The sequence below is a fragment of the Neofelis nebulosa genome, chromosome 18 (assembly GCF_028018385.1).
Source record: "Neofelis nebulosa isolate mNeoNeb1 chromosome 18, mNeoNeb1.pri, whole genome shotgun sequence".
NCBI lineage: Eukaryota > Metazoa > Chordata > Mammalia > Carnivora > Felidae > Neofelis > Neofelis nebulosa.
Window position 1 is genome coordinate 36,293,373 of NC_080799.1, and position 22,589 is coordinate 36,315,961.

The 22,589-nt window shown below is 56.2% G+C and overlaps 1 protein-coding gene across 10 annotated transcripts in view; it reads right to left on the minus strand.

The window, feature by feature from the left end:
• Positions 1 to 17: 17 nt before the first annotated feature.
• CIITA (class II major histocompatibility complex transactivator) overlaps positions 18 to 22,589 on the minus strand; it is a 48,279-nt gene continuing 25,707 nt past the window's right edge. For 5 of the 10 annotated variants that reach the window (XM_058711682.1, XM_058711686.1, XM_058711689.1 and 2 more), the window contains 17 exons: positions 22,090 to 22,152; positions 21,834 to 21,908; positions 19,467 to 19,511; positions 18,745 to 18,897; positions 18,181 to 18,315; positions 16,500 to 16,664; positions 15,958 to 16,026; positions 13,555 to 15,205; positions 12,576 to 12,734; positions 11,617 to 11,688; positions 8,996 to 9,076; positions 8,329 to 8,421; positions 6,755 to 6,841; positions 4,274 to 4,357; positions 4,008 to 4,091; positions 3,295 to 3,401; positions 18 to 2,319 (listed from right to left, as the gene is read on the minus strand). In XM_058711682.1, the coding sequence (XP_058567665.1) occupies positions 3,326 to 3,401; positions 4,008 to 4,091; positions 4,274 to 4,357; positions 6,755 to 6,841; positions 8,329 to 8,421; positions 8,996 to 9,076; positions 11,617 to 11,688; positions 12,576 to 12,734; positions 13,555 to 15,205; positions 15,958 to 16,026; positions 16,500 to 16,664; positions 18,181 to 18,315; positions 18,745 to 18,897; positions 19,467 to 19,511; positions 21,834 to 21,908; positions 22,090 to 22,152 (3,092 nt within the window). In that variant the 3' untranslated portion in view covers positions 18 to 2,319; positions 3,295 to 3,325. Of the gene's footprint in view, positions 2,320 to 3,294; positions 3,402 to 4,007; positions 4,092 to 4,273; positions 4,358 to 6,754; positions 6,842 to 8,328; positions 8,422 to 8,995; positions 9,077 to 10,118; positions 10,765 to 11,616; positions 11,689 to 12,575; positions 12,775 to 13,554; positions 15,206 to 15,957; positions 16,027 to 16,499; positions 16,665 to 18,180; positions 18,316 to 18,744; positions 18,898 to 19,466; positions 19,512 to 21,833; positions 21,909 to 22,089; positions 22,153 to 22,589 lie in introns of those variants that run through there. The other 5 variants (XM_058711683.1, XM_058711684.1, XM_058711690.1 and 2 more) reach the window with 5 other exon arrangements.

Consider the following 22,589-nt stretch of genomic DNA (forward strand, 5'->3'; position numbering starts at 1 on the left):
AAGGGTTTCACACGGTATTGGCACAAAGTGATCATTACCGATATTTATCGAACACTTACTATATCCCTTGCACGGTGATAAGCACTTTACATGTATCAGCTCATTTAATAAATGGCAGCTATCATTCAAGAGTCCGAACGACGAATAATCACAGCCTCTGATGGGAATGTGTCATCTCTGAACAGACCGAAAGCAGTGGGTATGATGGTGCCCTCCCCACCCAGCTGAGGGGTGCCGGCAGAGGCCTGCACTGGGGTGGGGGGGTGGCTCAGTGCTCACCCCTGTGGCTATACAAACGGGAGCCCGTGGGTGGCCTGCAATCCCCAAATGCCGGGACCCCCTGAGGAGTGATGCCCCAGCTATTTAAAACCCAACCCTGGGGGCACCTGGGTGGCTCAGTCGGTTGAGCATCCGACTTTGGCTCAGGTCATGATCCCGCAGTTCATGAGTTCAAACCCCGCATCGGGCTTCCTGCTGTCAGCACAGAGCCCGCTTCGGATCCTTTGTCCTCCTCTCTCTGTGTCCCTCCCCCACTCACACACTCTCTCTCAAAAAAAACCCAAAAAACCTGGGTCACAACGCCTGGTGTCCTTTGCAGCTGGGCCGAGAAAAAAGGCCTCCACCTCTTTGCAAGGACCGAATCCCTCTGACCCTCCTAACTCCTGCCCCCCCCCCAACTTTGGGAAACAGAGAGTTGGGACCCAGGCATCAGGGCTGGTGCAACTATAGCCAAACAGACAGCTCCCACTGCCACCAGGAGAAAGCAGACTTATCCTGAATCAGGACTTCTGACCAAGTGGGTCATGCTCCAGCAAAAAAGCAACAAGAGCCAAGCTGGCAGCACTCTGTGCAGATGGCAAAGCTTCTGGTCCCTTCCAGGCTCACCTCGGCCAGGGCAGGATTGCAGCTTGACTGAGGAACGGCTCCCAGCATAGAGCAGAGGAAAACATCCCCTCTGCAAGGCTTATGGTGCTTCGACTCACTGATCCCCAAATAACAAACTGTCCACCAAAGCTCAAGATGCCATAGAAAGATCCTTTCCAAATAGACAGGACTTGGGGTCAACATGGACTCTGCTGGGGGTGCTGCGAGGAGTGGGGGGTTGTAGAACCCTGGCCCCTGTGCTACCGAACAAAGAAGAAGGAGGCAGTGATGCTTTGTGACTCCCAAGTCTGGGTTATAAAAAGGATGCTTCTCCCTGTGGTCCATGGTTCCTGTCCCTGTCCCTGTCCCTGTCTTTCTCTTCAGTTTTGGGTGATCGCCCTTCAGCACAGCCACTGTGCTAGGAAGAAGTCCAAAGCAGCCCGCGTGGAAAGGTCCTCCTCTGGCAGTTCCTTAGAGGAACCAAGACCCCAGCCCCCTGACCCCCAGTCAGCACGGAGTGACCGGGCCTTCAAATGATGCCAGCCCCAGCCTTCAAGCTGCCCCGGCTGACACTGAGTGGGGCGGAGACGAGTTGGGCCCCCCCCCCCCCCGGCACAGCGCACATAACACGTGTGTGAGCAGAGTAAACGTGTGTGTTGTTTTAACCCACTGCATTTTGGGGTAGTTTGTGATGCATTTAGATAACCGAACAGCGGGCACCCCCCCAAAACGGCGATCGTGGTAGAAACTCCAGCCGTGGACATGCCTGTGAGATGCAACGGGCCCTTTATACTGTAGTGAAAAAATGACCCAAGAAGTGAAGGCCGAGAGGCAGGTGTGGTTCCGGCCCACTCCCCTCCCCCCACCATTAGGGCACCGTCAGCTCTTTCCGGCTCAAGTCCAGTGTGTCTGGCCGGGCGGAGCTTCGACCTCGACAAAGTTAGTGCAAAACAGTGAGTCCAGCAGACGGACAGCAGCTGCCACAGACTCCCCGCCTGTCACAGGGAAATCGGCAGGTGGGGCCAGCCGCCCGTGTCCTGAGAGCACCCGGCATCCTTGTTAGGAGAGCAGTGCAGAGAAGTGACTTCTCCCCAGGCGGACAGGGACCTGGGGAGGCAGAGATGTGGCCGCCTCAATCCCTCACTCCGGCCCGGCCACGGCTGCCAGGAGCGTCCTGCGGGATGCCTCAGGGCCCCTGGGTGGCCTGCGTCACCACTGGTCGTGCACCCGTCCGTCGGGGCCGGCATCGACCTGGGCCCCGCAGGAGCCTGGAGCCAGGCCTGGGTCCGTCCGCAGAGCAGGCCAAAGGCCTTCCCAGAGCTGGGTGGGGGCCGGCCCTGAGCCGGTAGGGCCGGGCGCCAGGATGCTGAGGCTCACGGGCGATGGCCCAAGAAGCACCGCGTCCACAAACAACCAGTTCAAGGTCCAGCGTGGTCGGCGTCCTCAGAGAACATGCTGTGAGAGGCCAGGAGAAAGGGGTAGGTCAGAAAGCTTTAGACGGGGCAGCTTGACCCAGGATGGAGTGCTGTCAGGACGGGGGGGGGGGGGGGGGGGTGGTGGCGCCTGGGTGGCTCAGTCGGTTAAGCGTCCGACTTTGGCTCAGGTCACGATCTCATAGTTCATGAGTTCAAACCCCGTGTCAGGCTCTGTGCTGACAGCTCGGAGCCTGGAGCCTGGTTCAGATTCTGTGTCTCCCTCTGTCTCTCTGTCCCTCCCCGGCTCATGCCCTGTCTCTCTCTCTCGCTCAAAAAAAAAAAAAAAAAAAAAAAAGTTTAATAAAAAAGACGGCATGAGGTGGAGATGATGGAGGAGGGGGACATCACAGGTTGGGGGAGCGCGGAAGTGAGGGGACCGTCATTGCACAGAAACCTGCAGAGCAAATGCCCTATGAAGACACTGCAGGACAGCCAGCAGGCTGAAGCAGCAGGGTGGCTTGGGGACCTCTAGAAACTCTTCTCAAAGCTAAGGGCTGTGGGCCGTGGACAGCCACCCCCACGCCCTGCCCCCACCTCCCACGCCTGGCCACAGGGAGGACGTCCAGAGCCCGAGTCCCCAAAGCCTTTTTTTTCCCTTTAATGTTTATTTATTTCTGAGACAGAGAGCATGAGTCAGGGAGGGCAGAGAGAGAGGGAGACACAGAATCAGAAGGAGGCTCCAGGCTCTGAGCCGTCAGCACAGAGCCCGATGCGGGGCTCGAACCCACAGACGGCGAGATCACGACCTGAGCCGAAGTCGGACGCTCAACCGACTGAGCCACCCAGGAGCCCCAGTCCCCAAAGCCTTTAAAGTCACCTCCACCAATCGCAGGGGGACCCCCCAGATGCCGCACGGTCCAGCTCCCACCCGCCGCCCCCGCCCACTTTTTACGGACTCGGACTTGACATCACGCTGACCCCAGCAGCCCCTGCGGCTCTCCCCGTCCAAGCCCACCTCAGTCACCTTGTCCCGGGCATCGCAGAAATCACTTCAGGCTGATCCGCGAATCCAGCTGCTGTAGGTGCTCGTGGACGCCAAACGGGATGGTGGGCGTCCACATCCTGCGATGGGCATGGCATGCAGGGGCCGGGTTAGAGGAGAGACGGGGGCCCGGAGTCCCCAGTGCAAGCCCTCAATTCCCTCCTACCACCCGGAGTCCCCTTTCTTTAGACCTGGTTCTGCTAATGACTCGGCTGTGCAACCTCAAAAAGGTTAGTGAGCCTCTCTGTGCCTCATTCTCCTCATCTGTAAAGTGGGTCTCTTAAGATCTACCTTGGAAGATAGGAGTGATTCTGCACTGGAAGTGCCTTGGAACAGCAGAAAGTACCGACACTGGACATCAGACATCGTTGGGACAAGACAACACATAAGTTGGAACCAAACTGCCACATTTTCCGGGTCCAAAATAATAGAAAACAAGTGCCTTCATAGCGTTCACCCTAATGCATCGGCCATTTTCAGGTACCAGCCGCTGTTCCAAGTGCTTTATACACCTAGATTATTTTAAACCTCAAAAAACTGCTTGGGGGTAAGCATTGTTCTCGCTCCCATTTTACAGACAAAGAAACTGAGGCCAGGTGCCACACTGGTGAGGGCCACAGTGGGACTTGAGCTCAGGGCTCACAGGAGGGCTGGCGGCTCTCTGCCCGCCGCGGGCCGATACTTACGCTAGCGTCTCCACGTGAGGGCACTTTCTCAGGCTGGCGGCCAGCTGCTGGGCCCCGGCGGCCGTGAACTTGTTATACTGGACACTGGGGAGAGACACCCATCCTAGGGTCTGGCCCCCATTCGGGGCTATCCAGCCCCAGGCCACCACGCTCTCAGCAACCAGACCTCAGCCCCGCCCTTCCCAGGGTGCCAGGAGGAGAGCCCGCAGCCCTGCCCCCGCAAGCCCCAGACCCCGGCCACCCACTGCCCAGGCGTCCATACTCACTCCAGCACCCGGAGGGACCCCATGTCTGGAAGCACGTGCGCCAGGCTCTCGGCCCCCATGTCACAGATGCAGTTATTGTATACACTGCCAAAACAGAGGTCGGGGCAGGGGCCAGGGGTGCCGGGAGGTCAGGACCCAGGGGGATCCACACCCAGCTGGATTCCGGCCCCATTTTACAGAGGGGCAAACTGAGGCCCCGAGAGCGGAGGCTGCTCCTCTGGGGTCACACAGTGAGCCCAGGGAAGCAACGGGACTTGAGCCGAAGTAGCTTCCTGGCTGAGACTTCACAGGTTCAAATCCCAGCCTCGGGGCTTGCTGCCTGTGTGACCTCTGGCAAATGACTTAACTCCTCTGTGACTCAACTTACTCCTCCATAAAATAGGCATGAGTAATTGTGGGGAGGAATAAATGAGTTATCGGTGGTGGCACAATACCCAGAATAGGACGGGCATGTGGAACGAACTTAATACTAGCTGTGGTTATTACTACGTCTGGGGCTGGGGAGGGGGGGGGGTGGGCTCAGGATTATATGAGTGACCGTGGATGGTATGACTAGGTGTGGGGATAGTAGGGGAGAGAAACAGGGCCAGCTCGGGTTTCTGCGGCGTATCCCCAGCTGGTAAATAACATGATGGGTGTCACTGGTGCGACAAGCTGTACCCTCATCCACAACCGTCTTTTTAACAAGCCAGGTCTGCCTTGGTCCTCATTTCAAGGCCACGACTTGGCCATGACTCAGCCTCAGGGCCATACCGCCAAGCTGCATGTAAAAAGCAGCAGGTCTATACTGCAGCAAAGTGGATTCAGGCTAAGCTCCAGCGTCCCCTGATGTCACAGGTTGGCCGGTACCGAGGGGAGGAAACAGGTAGAGGCTTTGCCGTTTCTTCCTGGGGTGGGTCGTAGGACCCAGGACGTTCCCTGTCTGCCCAAGGACAGAGGATTCTTCCCATATTTCACTGATGCCAAGATATGCAGGTTCGTATTTGAAGATCGTTGAGATCAGGATGTGTCTGATAACGAATGTTTAATTAGCAGCGTGTTGTCCTCTTAATGGGGTCTTACAGTGGATGGCATCTTAGATTGCATAAAGGATGAGGTCTTTTAAAGTGGGAGATCAGAGATTGCCCCGATATGGCCCACCAAAAGCCCCCTCCTGACCTACGAGGGCCTCCCTGCTCAATCTGACCTCCCCTACCTCTCCCACCTCATGTCCCACCCTGTGTCCCTCATTCCCGGGAGCCAGCCACAGTGGCCCTTCTGGCAAAGACTCGAACTCTTTCCCACCTCAAGGCCTTTGCATCTTCTGTTACCTTCTCCCGGAATGCTTGTCCCTGAGCGACTCCCACAGAAAGGGAAGGGGCTCCTGACCTCCTGGGTGAATTCACTACTCCCATTGTACCCTCTTGGGCCCTTGTTTGTTTCCTTCCCAGCATGAGTCGCTAGTTTAAAATATTTGTGCCTATGCTTACTTATTTATTATGCATGAATAATGCATGAATTTATTATGCATGAATAATATAATGCATGAATTTATTAGGCCTGAAGGCAAGAACCGTATCTGTTTTGTTCATAGCTGTATCTCCAGTTCCTGGCACAAGTTCTGACCCACGGTTGATATTAGAGGCAGTTAGATGCCCTGCCCTGCACAACTCTACGAAGTGCCGATCCCATAGACTGCAAGTTGCACAATATACGACCCACACAGCTGCACATGGCAACCCTGGCTGGAAGGATAAAAAATGGATGTGTCAATAACTAGATGAACCAGATACCATCTCCCTTGGAAACATGACTCTGGCCGTCTTAGGCGGGTGGGGAGGGCTGAGGAAGGAGCAGGAAGCTCCTCCCAGCCTGGGGAGAGAGGAGAGAGATGGAGCTGAATGACTGGGGCTCTGGTCCAAGCTCCCCCACCCCCCAATCTGTCCTGGGACCATCAGGGAGCCAGGAGGGAAGTAATCAAAGAGCAAGAGGTGCTATGCCAAGGCCCACCATAAGGTGGCGGTGCAGGCACTGTGTGACCGACTAGAGCCAGCCAAGGCTGCCTTCTAAAACCGGCACCCTGGGCAAAGGCTCAGTCCTGCCCTCCCCTGGGGAAAGAGGACCAGTATCTATGGTGCACCACAGCCAGGCACTGAACCAAGCCCTTTCCATAGGCCACTGGGATAGTACCCGTTTTCCAAAGGAGCCAACAGTCTCGCATGAGTAAGCAACTTGTCTAGTTTGCCAGATGCTCTTTTCCCAGGACCTTCTATCCTCTCGTTGGGGGGTCGTGGCGTGGCCCAGCTGCAGGGGGCTGTGCTCATACTGGATTTTCGGTCAACCCCCCATCACCTACCACAATGGCAAGCAACGCAACAGCCTGTAGGAACCGCCTCCGGCCCCAGTGCTGGGCTTTGTACCTGCACAGAGCGGGGCTCTCAGCCCTCCCCCAGCCCGCCAGCTCAGCGCCTGGTCGATGGGGGAGAGGGGGTGCCCACTCACCTGAGCCTGAGGAGGGATGCAGCCAGCGAGGGCAGGGCCTCGGCGAGCTTGCAGGCGCCCACGTCGGTGATGTTGTTCTGGGACAAGCTGCGGGGACGGGACAGCAAGGGCTTAGCACCAAACTTGTGCCCACCCACCCCGGGGTAGAGCCGGGGAACTCTCGCTTCCTCCTCACAGGGTGGCCCGGAGCAGCAAACACGTGCCCATCTGCCTCGAGGACGGTCGTGGGGAACAGGCTGTGAATGGCACTGTGGGTAATGCGGGCTCCTAATAAAGAGATACTGTTCTGTCCTGTGGCTGAGTGGGAGGCGAGGGTGAGAACCAACGAGAAAGAGATCACACCAGCTCCACACTGTAAGTGAATAAGTATTCATATTGTTTACTGCCAGGTCTGTTTTGTTCCTGACTGTATCCTTGTGCCCACATCGGTGCAAAGTAACAGGTGCTCGGTACATAAGTGGGGAAAAGACAGGAACGAAAGGTAGGACGGGAAGGGAAGGAAGGAGGTGGGGGGCAGGCAGGGAGCGAGGGAGAGCCAGCTTCCCCACAGTGTTACCTAGAATCCTAGAAATTAGACAGGACGCCTCAGTGTCCCTGCATTCAAGGAAATCCCCTAGTGAATCCTGCGGCTGTCCTGGGTCCTGATTATGAGGCAGAGCGTGCGTAGACTTTGATGACAGTTTCAATAAACGACCATGTAGATTCTCCTACACTGCATCCATCCACTTCCCGAAACCCAGGACAGCGTGTTTGTTTTTTTCATAAATATTTATGGGGTGCCTGGATGGCTCAGTCTGTTAAGCATCCAACTTCAGCTCAGGTCATGATCTCATGGTTGGTGAGTTCGAGCCCCACGTCAGGCTCTCTGCTGTTCGCGTGGAGCCTGCTTCAGATCCTCTGTACCCCCACCTCTCTCTGCACCTCCCCCACACCCTCTCTCTCTGTCTCTCTAATAAACATTAAAAAACATAAAGGTCTGCTATTTTGGTAATGTTTTGGTGACAAATCCTAGTCCGTTTTTCCTCCCTCACCAGCCCCCTCCTCCCTGTCATTTTCTCTCCCTACGTGTTAATTATGTTCATCACTGTGCACTTCATAATTATAGATTTATTTGTTTGCTCACTTGTTTACTAGGAGATCCCTGAGGCCAGGGGCATTGTTTTGTTTAAAGCTGGGAAGCTGGGTCTCCAGGCTGCACAGGCACAGAGTAGGCGCTCCTGCAGCATTTGCGGATTAAAATCTTTTTTTTTTTTAATGTTTATTTATTTTTGAGAGAGAGAGAGAGAGTGTGAGTGGGGGAGGAGCAGACACACACACACACATACACACAGAATCTGAAGCAGGCTCAGCACAGAGCCTGACGCGGGCCTCGAACTCATGAACTGTAAGATCATGAGCTGAAGTCAGACGCTTAACCAACTGAGCCACCCAGGCGCCCCGTGCATTTGCTAATTAGCACGATGCTCAAGCGCACGCGTGATTGCATCAGGAAGCAAGTGAATGATTGCAAGGCTGGGTGGACACGAAAGAAAACAAAAGCCAAATGCCACAGGAGGGGCAGCCCCGGCACTCACTTGAGGGTCTCCAGGGCCTTGAGCCGAGGGAAGGTGGCCGACAGCTGCTCGACACCCTCGTCGCCAATCTTGTTCTCGCTCAGCGAGTCCAGGCTGCGGGTGGCATCAGAGGGAGGGGCCGTCAGCCGGCAGTCTGGAGGCCAGCTGACCAGCAGCCCCCTCCCATGCCCACCCCCCCCCCCACCTTGGACACGCCACAGGCAAACTTTTGAGAGCCAGTCTTCATCCCCCAGGGGCGCCAGCTGGCCAACAAGCGGATGAGGTTCTGACTCTCCAGGGAACTGAATCATTCCTCTCCCCCTTCACCCCTAGAGGCCTCCTGAGCTTTAACAGCTGCCTTAACCTCTTGGGATCACCATCGTGCAAGGGGATCATGCTCCCCGACCCCGCCTCCCCATGGGGAAGGTGGGAACACACGTGAGATCCGGGACGGAAGAGTCTCAAAGGTCACGAAAGGATTCCACTTTTTTGTTACTGGGGATTCTCATCCATAGCTTCCCTCCGTGGGGACCTCAGGCCATTCCCACCAGCCATACTGAGGAGGCAGCAGGAGAGAGGGAGGAAGGGCCAGATACAGAAAGACTTTCTTTGCACACCTTCCTCAGGGCCAGGGTTTGGGGTTATTGAAACCAGAGGTTGCAGGGAAGGTACCCGGGTCCATACTCACTCCAGATGCTGAAGGGAGGAAAAGGCCTCGAGGATCCTCACCAGCTTGGGAAAAGCCTGGGGGCCTGAGACAGGGCCCAGCCTAGGAGGCAAAGAGCAGACGTAAGAGCCTGGAACAGCCATAGCTCTTAATTTGGCCCCAGGGTAGGCTGGAAACGGCACAGAAGGCAGGCTCACCTGAGGTCTCTTCCCCTTCCTGCCTCCCTAGGGCCTTCCCTCCCCTGACCCCCACCAGATGCCACCCAATCCCTTTAGTTCCAAAGCCCCCCAGGCCCCAAGAGGCCAGCTGGGCTCCTGGCCTGCGGATGTGGTTCCCACATTCTGGCCTGACAACCCACCAGTCTTGAAAAAACATGGCTTACTTATTTGCCATTACATTTTACTAACAAATAAAACTGTTTATGGAGCACTTATTATGTGCCAGGCACATGCTGGATCCTTCACTCAGATTAGATTTCATCTCAACTGCACAAGGACTCTGAGCTGAGGGCGCTTCTTAACCCCGTTTTACAGATGGGGAAACTGAGGCACAGAGAGGTTACCTAATCCACACAAGGTCTCACAGCCTGGATCAACGTCCACGCCTGACCTCCAGGGAATGAGAAAAATAAAGATGCCAGAGGGCTGTTTTGTTCTGCTCTTAAAATACAAGGTTAAGTGTCCCCAGTGTGAAGACCGGTCTTTGATTCTGAAATGTCATAAAATGCCCCTTCCTAGAGAAAAACTTTTGCTTGTTTGAACGAACGCCCTTGATGAAGACGAAAAGATGGTGACTGAAATCTCAGTCTGGGAACCGCAAGCGTCACTAAAAGGTCACGAGGCGGGAGGAGTCCAAATTCTGATTTGAACTACGGGCGATACCACTTGGCTCCCGTGGGGCCTTGTGGGCAACTCCCTTCACCTCCGTCTCTGTGTCCTCAGATTCAGCCCCCATCTCAAGAGCTTGTCGGAAGGATCACAGAATTCACGCATCGAATGTCGATTACATGTCTACAGACATGTAACAGACAGAAATCCTGGCCCTCATGGAGATGACAGTCTGGGGGCGGGGTCCGGGGGGCAAGACAGATGAAGAAATCGGTAAATTGTCTGGTGCGGGAGACAATAAGTAATACAGACAAAAGTAATACAGACAAAATTATGGCAGTGAGGGGGGTGAAATCGTACTTTGAAACATGGGAGTGAAATGGCCTCACTCAGTGGAAACCAGAAGGAAATGAGAAAGTCTGGGCGTGGGGCATGCAGATACCTGGGGAAGAGCATTGTGCACAGAAGACACAGGCCGTGCAAAGGCCCAGAGGCCGGTTAGTGCCTAGTGAGGTTGGAAGCCAACCAGGAGACTCATAGGGCTGGAGTGGAGTGAGCAGGGAAGGCGGCCCGGGAAACTGAAGGGTGGGGAAGCAGATGGGGGCCGAATCCGGGAAGAACCCTCTCCCCCAGCAGAGCCCGTGGCCTCATCTCCAGGCATATGGGGCCTGTGTACTATCTGGCACCGCGGCTACCCGTCACACACCCGAAATAGGCCTTTCCTTCCTTCCTTCCTTCCTTCCTCAGAACTTTCTCGTGGCTTCTGGCCTCCAGGTGGCTAGTCTCCTGGTTCTGGGCCGTTCCACTTCACAACTCTTGTTCCCCAGAACACAGTTTCGGCCTCAAACTAGGGGCTTTTTATGCTGAAAATACTTCAAAGCCAGAAGGGGCCCTTGGTGATTGTTTTCATACATTTCCTCTTTTCAGCAACACTGCTGTCTGCACAAACGTGGCACCTTGTCTCTGTTCAAAACAAGAAATGCTTGGCTTTTTCTGGGGTGCGGGGGAGCAGAGACCACGAGGAGCAGGCTGCTTGCGGGTGACCAGCCGGGGGCCTTGGGCAAGTCGCTTAACCTCGCTAGGCCTCAGTTTCCTCATCTGTAAAATGGGGGAAGATAGTGACTAGCTCCCGGATCACCTACGAAATGCGTTGGGGACACTGTAGGCATTTAATGATTTCTTCCTAATCATTAGAGGTGACTTTTAGATCCCTAACCAGGATCACCCACGAATTTAGCTTCTTCCTCTGTTGGGGCAAGAGCCCGACTGACCTGACTTCTGTAACTCCGGAGAGTTGACACCCTCTAGGCCTCAGTGTCTTCATCTGTACAATGGGGAGAGAGTAACCATACCTGCATTCTGCATGGCCTCCCCGCCTGGCTCATTCCTCCTCCGTCCTCAAGCTTCAACCCTTCAGTCACCTTCTCTGCAAAGTCCCCTTTGACCTTCCCCTCAAATCTGTACTCCCAGCCCCTGAGTCACTGCCACTGACCGCAGGAGGTCATAATTGTCTATTTACACTAGACTGCAGCCTCACCGAGGACAGTAGCCTGGGTCAGTTGAGTATATCTGCCCAGTGAATGAACGGGAAGGAGGACGTTCACCGGTAAACGGGCCATGTAGCTTCATGCCCGAGAAACCGCAGCCCCAGCCTTGACCGGCCAGGCCCCAGATGCTGGATGCTGGTGTCCAGAGGGGCGAGGCCAGAGGCTAAGAATGATCTGGGGGACCCATCTCCATCCGGGTGGCACAGGCCCAGCTAATGCTAGATGAGACGCCTCGTGGGGACCCGAGATGATTCACTCCTTTGCTTACGCGAACTCCAGCTTCTTTAGATCCCGGACCGCAGGGAGTTCTCCAGCCGTATCTTCTGAAGAACTTCTTGTCCTGGAGAGAACGGGCGGGCAATGTTAACGGGCAGCAGGCTCCTCGCCTGTCACTGAGCCCCTAAGTATTGCAAGATGCCTGCCCCCGTGTCCCCAGATTCCCCAGAAGGTCTGCCTTCCTCGCGACTGTTATGGTCCTGTTAGAGACACCTCAGGGGGGACGCCCGGGTGGCTGAGGCGGTTAAGTGGCCGACTTCCGCTCAGATCATGACCTCACGGTTCGTAAGTTCCAGCCCTGCATCGGGCTCTCTGCTGTCAGCACAGAGCCTGCTTCAGATCCTGTCTCCCTCTCTCTCTCTCTCTGCTTTTCTCTCTCTCTCTCTCTCAAAAAAATAAACATTAAAAAAAAAAAACCAAAAAACCTCAGACCAGGACATTAGGAAGGGATTACTGCAGGCTTCATGGAAAAGAGCTTCCAGGTAAGCACTTAACAATACCCAGCCCAGACAGCACGTAGTAGGTGCTCAAACAATGGATGAGGACAGAATGAGAAAACGTTTTTCTGTCCTCAAGTTTCCTCTGCCCCCTGGACCTTAGAGCTCTGTCATCCGTAAAATGGGAAGGATCTGGGCCCCGGCTGCCTTGAAAGGTGGCCATCGATATCACTTCTGCTACCAGAAGGAGAAGGCATTTCCTTAACTCTAAGAAGGGAATCTCTCGCTGGCTTTGGCTGAGAACGAATGGGGTTCGTGGTGGCAAGTTTTGGATGGCACACAGCGTGATCGGTCCTGGAGGCTCCGCCCGGGGGGGGAGGGGTGGCCGCTGCCTGGAGGAGGGCACGGGATGTCCCAAAGGAGAGGAGGAACACTAACGGCCAAGTTAATATTGGGTCCTGTCTGTCCTCAACCTGCATGTTCTGAGCCGCCTCTCATGCCTCTTCCTCCTCACCTCTGGATCTGCACGAGGTTGCCCAGATCTTCCACATCCTTCACGGACTTGGCCTTGAAAGGCTCGATGGTGAACTTCTCCTCCACCGCCCGGAGCAGCTTGGCCTCCCCACGCTGCTGTAGAGACTCCCACAGCCCCACCATGTCACTCAGCGCAGCCCTGTGGAGGAAAGGCCTCAGACCCAGGCACAAGGACCGGGCTAGACCATAACGGAGGGGCAGCTCCATGAAGGGACCTCCTACCCATTCAGATGCTTTCTGTTCCTCAATTGCATCCCTACTTCAGGAAGCCCCCCAAGACCACCCCAGCTCTTATTGATTCCTCCCTTTTCTCAACTCTCCCAGTGGTTTTGTTTCCCTTTTTGCTTTGGCTACCAGGAAGCCCCGTGCTAAAATCTTGGTGGAACCACTACAGTGGTTTAGGACCTTACAGCTTGGGTAATGTATGTTTAGGCAGCTGGTGGGAGAGATTCTCTGTAGATTAGGCTGAAGTGATCAAACACATCCCTGAAGGATTTAAATGAGCCAAGTTAAGGAATCAAAGGGCTACATAGAGTATGGTCAGATGTCAGTTCTTGAATAGAAAGCAGAATGGAAAAGGAGAGAATGGAGGTGGGGGGAGGCCAAGGGGTGGCTGTGGCCTCGATCTCCCCATGACAAAATGGTGGCTTGATTAGGGGACAGCGAGAAGAAAATGAATTTGAGCCCAGATCAGTCTTGGCTTCTAAATGTGGCCCCGTGCCCAGCACGTGACAGGCCTCCAAATAGTGGTGGAAGAGGCTGCTCTTCCCTCGCTGTGTGACCTGGGGAGAGCTGCTATCCTTCTCTGAGCCTTGACTTCCTCATCTTAAAAAAATGGAAGGAATCACTCCTGCCCCTGCCCAGCTACGGTGCATAGGAAGTGACACCCCACAGAGCCAGCACTGGGCACAGCACCAAGACCGTAAGCGGAGGCCCCCTCCCTCGGCCCCTGCCCCCACCTGAAATGGGTGACGCAGCTGAGTCCCACGAGGCTCCCCAGTCCAGGGGGGTCAATGCCAGTGCTGCAGAGGTCCAGGGAGAAGTCTCGGCCCGCCGCCTCCAAGGCGCTGCCCAGGACATAGGTGTGGGGAGGCGTGAGCCGGGTGCCCACGAAGGAGAGGCGGGCGGGGAGCCCCTGCACCACGTGCTGCCAGAGCCCAGCGTCCAAAGTCTCACGGGTGCAGTGCAACAGCTCCAGCAGCTGTCCGGCCCGCAGCGTCCCCGGCTGCAGCCGCTTCAGGTACCTGGTGAGCACTTTCTGCTTCCTGTCCTTCAGGGTGGCCGCTGCAGGCCCCACCAGGGCCCCGAGGCAGTCGGCATGCGGCTGGAAAACCAGCCCCGCCAGGAACCGCGGCACGCCCTCCAGCCAGTTGTCGTAGGGCCTCTTCTTCCTCGGGGTCAACGCCAAGTACTGTGGCAGCTCCTTGTCCTTGATGTCGTTGCTCAGGGCCAGCCACACGGCCCCCAGGAAGCACTGCAGAAGGAAGCTGGAGAAGGCCAGCCCCACCGCCGCGGCCCCTGGGGTGGGCTGCACCAAGCCCTTGGCCACGGCCCAGGCCCTCGCCTCCGCCGACGGGAACTGGCTCTCCAGCAAGGTGCCCTGGCGTCTGCGGCCCAGCTCCCAGGCCAGCCTGGCCAGTCCCGCCAGGGCCCCCGGGGGGCTGTCGCGGGCGGCAGGGCCGAGCAGGCCCACGTAGAGTCCCGTGAGCGTGGAGGGCAGCTCCGTCTCACCCCCCAGCTCCAGGAGGGCCTCGGACAGCTGGCCCACGGCCCGGCACAAAGTGGGGCTGTGGCAGTGGCTGAGGAGGAAAGGCTGACCCTGGAGGAGCTCCAGGGCTCTCTCTCGGCGCTCGGTCGCCCCTGCGCGTTCCAAGTAGCGCGTCAGGTAGGTCTTGGCCTGCTCGGCTGAGAAGCCGGCCACCTCGAACAGAGCGTCGGCCTTGCTCAGGCTCTGGGCCAGGCGGCCCCGGGGCCGGGCCGTGAGCAGCAGGGTGCAGCCCCGCAGCAGCTTACGCTGGAAGAGGCCCGCCAGCAGTCCCCGGACGGAGTGGGGCTCTGTGCACACGGGTCCACACGCGCTGTGCAGGAGGCCGTCTTGGCCTTCGAGGCCCTCGGAGGCATCCAGGATGAGCAGAACCCGGTCGGGCCTCCTCCAGACGTAGCTGAAGACCTCATCGTCCACCGGCAGAGGCCGGGGGCCCAGGGAGAACAGCAGATCCTGCAGGCGGTAGGTGTCCCCCCCACGGTCCAAACAGTGGCAGGGGAGGTAGAAGACGAAGTCGTACTGGGGCAGCTGGCCGCGGGCCCAGGCCCGGCTCGCTTCCCGGGCCCAGCGACTCTTCCCCTGCCCCGCTCTACCCAGCACAGCGATCACCTGTGTCTCCCGCGGCCGCCGGCGGTCACCCCCCGCCAGCAGCACCTCGGCCAGGCCCCCGCGGGCCGGCTGCCGCTCTGCCCAGTCCAGGGTGGCCAGCTCCCTCTCCTGGCTTTTGCTGCTGCTCCTTTCCAGCCGCGCCCTCACCAGTTCCATCTCCACCAGGATGCCTTCCGGGCCTGCGGGCTCAGCCTGGTACGTGTCCCGAAGGGCGCTGCAGAACTTCTCCACCCGCTCTGCGAAGACCCAAGGGTGCGTGTGTGTTGGGCGGGGAGGGTGCCGGTGGCAGGGGCGGCCACCACGAGGACAGCCCAGGGGCCAGCCCGACCGTCACCAGCTTCTTCACCCACTGCCTGCTTCGTTGCTGCTTCATTCAGTTACCCAGACATCTGTCCGTCCGTCCGTCCGTTCGCTTCCGCACCCGTCATTCATTCGTTCGTCTTCTCCCTCGTTTATCCATCCACCTGTGCAGTTGCTCACTAACCCCCTTCTGCTCTTGCTCGCTCGCGACAGGAAGGCCACAGGGCAGGGGGGGGGCGGGGTTAAGGGTTAAGACAGTGGAATCCGCGTATCTGGTTCAAATCCCAGCTCTACCGCTCATTCGCGCGACCTTGAGCCTGTTATGGACCCTGCTACGTCTCGGGGGATGGCCCCGGTCGCTCCTCACGTGCAAAGCGGGGACAACAATAGGGTCGTTCACGGCGTGCATGATTCGATCTGTCTACCGTGCTTGGGAGGGTATGCGGGACGGCATAAGACATAGGGACTGGGCCATTCCCCCATCCCACCTTCCATCAGTCCCCTCCCCAGTGTCGGCTCCTTCCTTCGCCCACTGACCCAATTACCACTCTCCCCTCATTCATGCCCTCAGCCTGGAAAACAAGAGGGGTGGGGCAGAATCAGATGAGCAAGCTAACAAAGACAGGCTGAGTGAATGAGGGAAGTGGGGTCCCCCGCCCCGGGGCACAGAGAGTCAGACAGCACTCACCAGGCCATTTCGGGAGCTGGCTGCAGACCTCGTGAGCTGCCGGGGATCGGGTAGGGGACATCTGCTCCTCTGAAGATGAGAAAGTTAGGGTAAGGGGCGTGCCCTGGGACTGCCCCATCTTCCAGGGGGGCATGCCGTCCCCTGAGCGTCCCAAAGGGTCATAAGGTGGTGACCTAAGGTTGTATCCTACCCAAAGACACCTTTCTGGGCCAGCTGCACTGTTAAAAATTTTACCAAAGTTGTAAAACTCACAATAGCTATGGAAAAATCGAGGTTGGCAGACTCTGCTGACAATTCAGAAGATCTGGCCACGCTGGGGCTGCTTTTCTGCCGGGGGGCAATTAGCTAAAGGCCGCGACGCTCCTCGCACACCCTCCCATGCCCCCCATTCCCTGGAGATGCTCCCTGCCTCGTTTTATCCATCAATGCAGCCTGCCTGTCTCTGCGGGTAAGCTCAGCTCACGGACCTGACCGGGGCGATTCCTTCCCCCAGCGCCTCAGTCCTGCTTCCTGTGACTCTCCCGGGCCCCAAGCGTCCTTACCTGTCACATCTGCACGGGAGGTCAGAGCTGGTTCCGGCATTCCGGGAAGGTCAGCCGCAGACGGGGCAAAGGGGCTGGTGGAGCCGGGCCGTTCTGGGGATTTGGGGAGGCTGTGTATGGCGGGGCTGCTGGAAGGAAGCGCCTGGCTGGCCTGGGGCACCTCACCTACATCGGGACCAAGAGAAGTGTCAGAAGAGCCAGGTACCCACCCAGGAACCCACTCGGGTCATCCCCATCCCCATCCCCATCCCCATCCCCATCAGGCCGTGTGGCTTGGGAAGTCTGGGGAGGGGACAGGGGAACTTCCGAAAGAAAACAATTTCAGGACAGGACTGAGAAAAGGCCTCCGGGGTTACATCTAGCTGAGAGAGACTTGATTTCCCCATCTGTGAAAGGGACACAGTCAGCTCATAGGGAGCTTAGGGCAAGGGTCCTTCTAACACTCTTCCTGCACTGTGGTCAGGGCTCACGTTCCTGGATGTCAGGGATGTTCCCTACCCCCTGGGGTCCCAGCACATCACACAACAACTGGCATATAACCTCTAAAGGATGCTCCTAAATTGGGTGCAAGTTCCCCACCCCCCCTCCGGCTCCACCCACTCTCATGTCCCCGAGAGCCCACACGAGCCTTCCCCAGGACAACTCAGCGCGGTAGGTCAGCAGGGACCATCCTGCGGATCAGAAATGAGGCAATTCCGACAAAGCTGTGCAAGGATGCACACCGCTGTTCACCACACTGCAAAAGACAGCGAGGGACAGCCCCAGCAACTCTTGTAAGCATCTCTTTTTTTTTTTTTTTTTTTTTTTAATTTATTTTTGGGACAGAGAGAGACAGAGCATGAACGGGGGAGGGGCAGAGAGAGAGGGAGACACAGAATCGGAAACAGGCTCCAGGCTCCGAGCCATCAGCCCAGAGCCCGACGCGGGGCTCGAACTCACGGACCGCGAGATCGTGACCTGGCTGAAGTCGGACGCTTAACCGACTGCGCCACCCAGGCGCCCCTGTTGTAAGCATCTCTTATCGTTTGGCTTGTGAACGAGCACGTATTGAGGTTGTGATCATAAAATGTAATAAAGTTTCATAAAAAGAAAAAAAAAAAGCGGGGTGCCCAGGTGGTTCGGTCGGTTAAGCATCCGACTATTGGTTTCGGCTCGGGTCACGATTCTCATGGTTTCGTGAGTTCGAGACCCACATTGGGCTCTGCGCTGACAGGGTGGAGCCTGCTTGGGATTCTCTCTCTCTCTCTCTGTCTCTGCCCCTCCCCTGCTCACGCTCTCTCTCTCTCAAAATTAAACATTAATGAAAGAAAAGATCATGCTCTCTCTCTCTCAAAATAAATATTAATGAAAGAAAGAAAGAAAGAAAGAAAGAAAGAAAGAAAGAAAGAAAGAAAGAAAGAAAGAAAGAAAGAAAGAAAGAAAGGCAAAACCCAGACTTAGTGGGGGAAATGACACTTGGAAGGCCATAGGCACTGGACGGGTCATTCACCCAGACCACCTTGGGGAGCTCTGCTCTTCTCCTTTGATTTGTGGGAAATGGGGTCAGAGGAGGGCGTTCTGGGGAGGTTCACGAGAAGGTGCTAGGCTACAGCTGCCTACTGCCTGAGGTTGGGGAGGACGGGATCAGGGAGTAGTCAGGTAGCAGGGAGAGGGGTGGGGGGACCAGGCCTCGAACACTCACCTTGATAGATGACCATACCAGATACCCCTGTCCCAGCCCCTGAGATTTGCCAGAGCCCCTGGGGCAGAGTGGGGACGATCTGGATGTGTCCAGCAGAAAGGCTCAGGCAGCTCAGCAAGGAACTTGAAGGGGGCACTGTGAGAGACAAAGGCGGTGAGGTGGGATCCTCTGGAGCACCTGTGTCCGTCTTCCTGTTTTTGTGATTATTTGATTGCCACCTGACTCCCTTTCTAAAGGGCTCTGATGTCCCCCAGAGAGGCAGCTGTGTCTGTCTTGCCCATGGCGGTGTCCCCAACACCTAGCGGAGTGGCCGGGCACAGGGAAGGTGCTTAGTTCATAGCTGACCAGTCCCTGCTATGTCTCCCAAGGATGTGTCTCCTCCCAAGGCACATTCTCCGGCCTGGGCTGAGCTGATGGGGACCCAGAGGATGGGACTGGCTGGGATGGAAGTGGGTGACATGGATGGGGTGGGGGTCCTGTCCCCAGCCGCCCCTGCCTTGACCACTCTTCAGACACCCCCAGAGGTGGGGGGAAGCGTACCCCCCCCCCAAGTTCCTAACCTACCAGGCATCAGGATGGTCTCCTTCAGCCACCTCTGGCTGGATGCTGGCTCCTTGTTGAACACAGCAGGGGGTGACAGGCAGGGCAGAGCTGAGGAGTCACTCACGGACCCCACCAGGAATGTGCCAGTCACCATGGGCACAGCAAGGGGCTCAGCTGTGAGGAAGGAAGTCCTATCAGAATTAGAACTTTCTGAGGGCCGGGACTAGGCTTCCTCCATTCGACTATCAGCTGTTGCCTCACTCCGTCCCCGCTCAGGGGCTGGGCTCCCCACCTTTGCAATAACAACTGGGTGGGAGAAGGCGCGGGCCTGGGGGAGAGGCTCACTGAGGCACGGGGGCTCTCAGGAGGCCAGAGGGTGCTGGGTAACCAGCTGACTCTAGGTGACCCTGTACTGTAAAAGGACCAGTGTGGCCTGAAGGGGCAGCGGAGCAAGGCAGGGGGTAGGGTCTCAGCTCTGACTCAGAATTAAGAAGAGGGGGTGTCGGGGGAGAGGCTTTGTAGGAGAAGCCGAATCTCCCAGCCGCCCTGAAACTGCAGAGCAGCGGCTATGGAATCATGATCTTGGTCTGAATCCCAACCCCGCCTCTCACTACCTTGTGATCTTGGACGAGTGACTTCACCTCTCTGAGCCTTGGCTTTCAACTGCCAGTTTCTACCTGCACCTAAAGAGGCCCTGGCTTTCCTGCCTCAAAGTCTCCCTGGGCACCCCCCACGCGGCTCACCCAGCTTCCTGTGCTTCGAGTCCATGGGCAGCTCCTCTGGGAAGGCTGCAGAGAGAACATCATGGTTAACTGCCCCAAGGAAGGTGTGGCCCAAGCCATGAGCGGCTCATGAACCCCAGCAGCCTGTATGGCCTTGCCCAAACCCCACCTTTCTTTGAGAGAGAGAGAGTAAGAGAGAGAGAGAGAATCTCAAGCAGGCTCCATACTCAGCACGGAGCCCAACATGGGGCTCGATCCCATGACCCTAGGATCATGACCTGAGCCGAGATCAAGAGTCAGACGTTGAGCCGACTGAGCCACTCAGGCGCCCCTGCCCAGACCACAGCTTGCGGCACCCAGGGAAATGAGGCACTGGCAGAACGCCAGTGTCCCTTCCTAGCTGTATGTCCCTTTGGGTCCCTTCCTAGCTTTATGTCTTTGCAACGTGGCCTCTGTGAGCCTTTGATCGCTCATCTGTGCAACGGGGGCGGGGATCCCTACCTTGCAGGAGCACACTGGGAACCCACAAGGTAAACATCCAGCCCCAGCACACCAAGGGAGGAAAACCCTATTCGTCCCTCAGCAAGGGGCTGATGAAACAAATCATTGTTCACCCACCCAGGGACATTCCACACAGCCCTAAAAAAGAACGAGAAGAATGTCCCCAGAATAAAATGAATGGATGAGTGGGTGGATAAAGATGGACAGATGGATAGAGATGTGTTAAGGCAAATAGAGCCAAACATCAACTGTAGGATGTTCGTGGTGCATACGTGGTTGTTGGCAACACGATTCTTTCACCCTTACTGTATGTTGAAAAAGATCACGATATAATGCCGGGGAAAATATTTATCAAATAAAGCAAAAAAAAAAAAAAAAAAAAGCCAGCAAGCGAGAGGAACTTTCCAGAGGCACAACCATGTGTTCTCCATTAGGGATACAGAACTGACCTCCCAGACACGTTAAATGAACGTGCAGAACGGCATTTAGTAAAACCGTGATGATATGTGCGGGAAAAAAAATTTTTTAAAGAGTTGGCTGATAGACAAATAGAGTATTTCCTTCTTTTATGTTTATTATTTATTTTGAGGGAGACGCAGAGAGAGTGAGCAGGCGGAGAGGCAGAGAGAGAGGGAGAGAGAGGGAGTCCCAAGCACGGCCAGCACAGAGACTAACGTGGGGCTCAAACCCAAGAACCGCGAGATCATGACCTGAGCCAAAACCAAGAGTTGGGTGCTCCACCAACCGAACCTCCCAGGTGCCCCAAGACAAACAGAATATTTCCAACAGGGTAAAAAGGAAAGTGGGAACATGGGTTGTTTTCAGGCAGGGAAACTGAGGAGCTGGGGGACAGGGGTGGGAGGGAGATTGGTTTTCACTGAATATTCTTTGCACCTTCTGAATTTCTACAGCATTTTTCTAGCCTGCCCCTGCTCTACCTGTTCAAAAATGAAGAAATAGGTATGAGTCCGACAGAAGGTCCAGAGCACTGGAAGTACTCAATCAACTGTTACGCCCATTTTACAGATATTTGCAGTCAGTGGACATTTATTGACGGGCTACTGCAGGCACTGTGTTAGATTCCTGGGATGCAGTAACGAGTAAGGAAGACAAGACCCCTGTCCTCAGAGCAGGGGACTAGTCTAAAAGGCAATAAATACAATAAGTCCAGATTGTGGCAAGCGCTAAGGGGCGAGGAGGGACACAAAGTAAAAATGAGTGAGGCGATCTCTGTGGAAGGGGAGTCAAAGCAGGCCTCCAGGAGGAGGTGACCGGTTAGCCAAGACCTAAAGGATGCAAAGGAGCCCGCTTGGGAAGACCTGGGGAAAGGGCATTCCAGGCTGAACAGCAAATTCGGGGGGCCCTGAGGCTGGGAAGCGTATGTGGGTTACAGGAACGGAAGGAAGCCAGTGTGGCTGGATGTACTAGCTCGTGGGAAGTTTCGAGAGGTGGGAAGGGCCAGACTGTATAGGCCTTGTGTATGTATTTTGTGGCCATTGGAGGGTTAGCAGGACAGCAAAATGATCTGGTTTGCATGGAAAAGCCCGTGTTGACTGCCAGGTGAGGGCACGTTAAGGAGGCCTGGAGACTGAGCAGGAGGCTCAGAGAGGTGCAGGCACTTTGCTGAAGGCCACACAGACCATAAACAGCAGACGGAGGATTCAATCCCAGTTCTTGCTGACTCCAGAACCTGTGTTTGAAGACACCTCCCTCAACCACAGGGTCACCAGGGAGGAGCATGAGGGGAGCGGTGGGTGGAACATCCAAAGCCAGCAGAGCAGACAGGACTTAACACGGGAAGCAGCCGGGAGCCACAGCAGGCTCTGGAGCCAAGGCACGGCCAGGAGTCAGGAAGGCTGAGGGCAGATCAGCGAGGGGCCTACTTACATCTTTTCTGACTTTTCTTTTCCTCCAGCGTCTCCACACTCTCGCCGATCATTTCTTCCAATCCTATATGCTCGACTTTGGGGAAAAACCCAAGACACCAACATACGGTCAGTGGGCATCCAAGGTGAGCCTTCACTGTCCCTATATCGGGGCGGGATCTGACCACCCTTCAGAGGGTGACCGTCAGGTGTTACGACGCTCCCCAAGGAACAAGGAGGAAGGAGACGCAGGCTGAACCAAGAATCCCCCAACTTACTGAAAAAGCCTTTGCTCAGACCCTCCAGTTGTGAGTCCTGGAACACGTACTGGTCCAGTTCCGCTGCCAAGATCGGGAAAAGGGCAGTCGGTCAATGAGTTCTCTGAATGCCTTGTGTGCCAGACCTTGGAGCAGGCACCAAGGAACGGTGGCCCTCCGGGCTTGGCACACACAGTGTTTGCAGAATGAACGATCACACGAACGAAGGGACACGGAACCTTCATGGGCTCTGAATCCCACTTAAGGGATGATACACACCCGTGAAAAGTCACCTATTGCCATAAAGTAGTACAGTGCAGTATAGTACGGTTGTCACAGGGTTTTGAGTTTAAATTCAGCTCCACCCCCCATTGGCCCCGTTAGCTGTGCAAACTTGGGCCAATCACTTAACTCTCGGGGACTCCATTTCCTCATCTGCGTGATGAGAACGCCTGATGCCTACAATCCAGGGATGGGTGGTCTGGATTAGAGGCTCTACCTCCGAGTTAAGGCATCGAGCG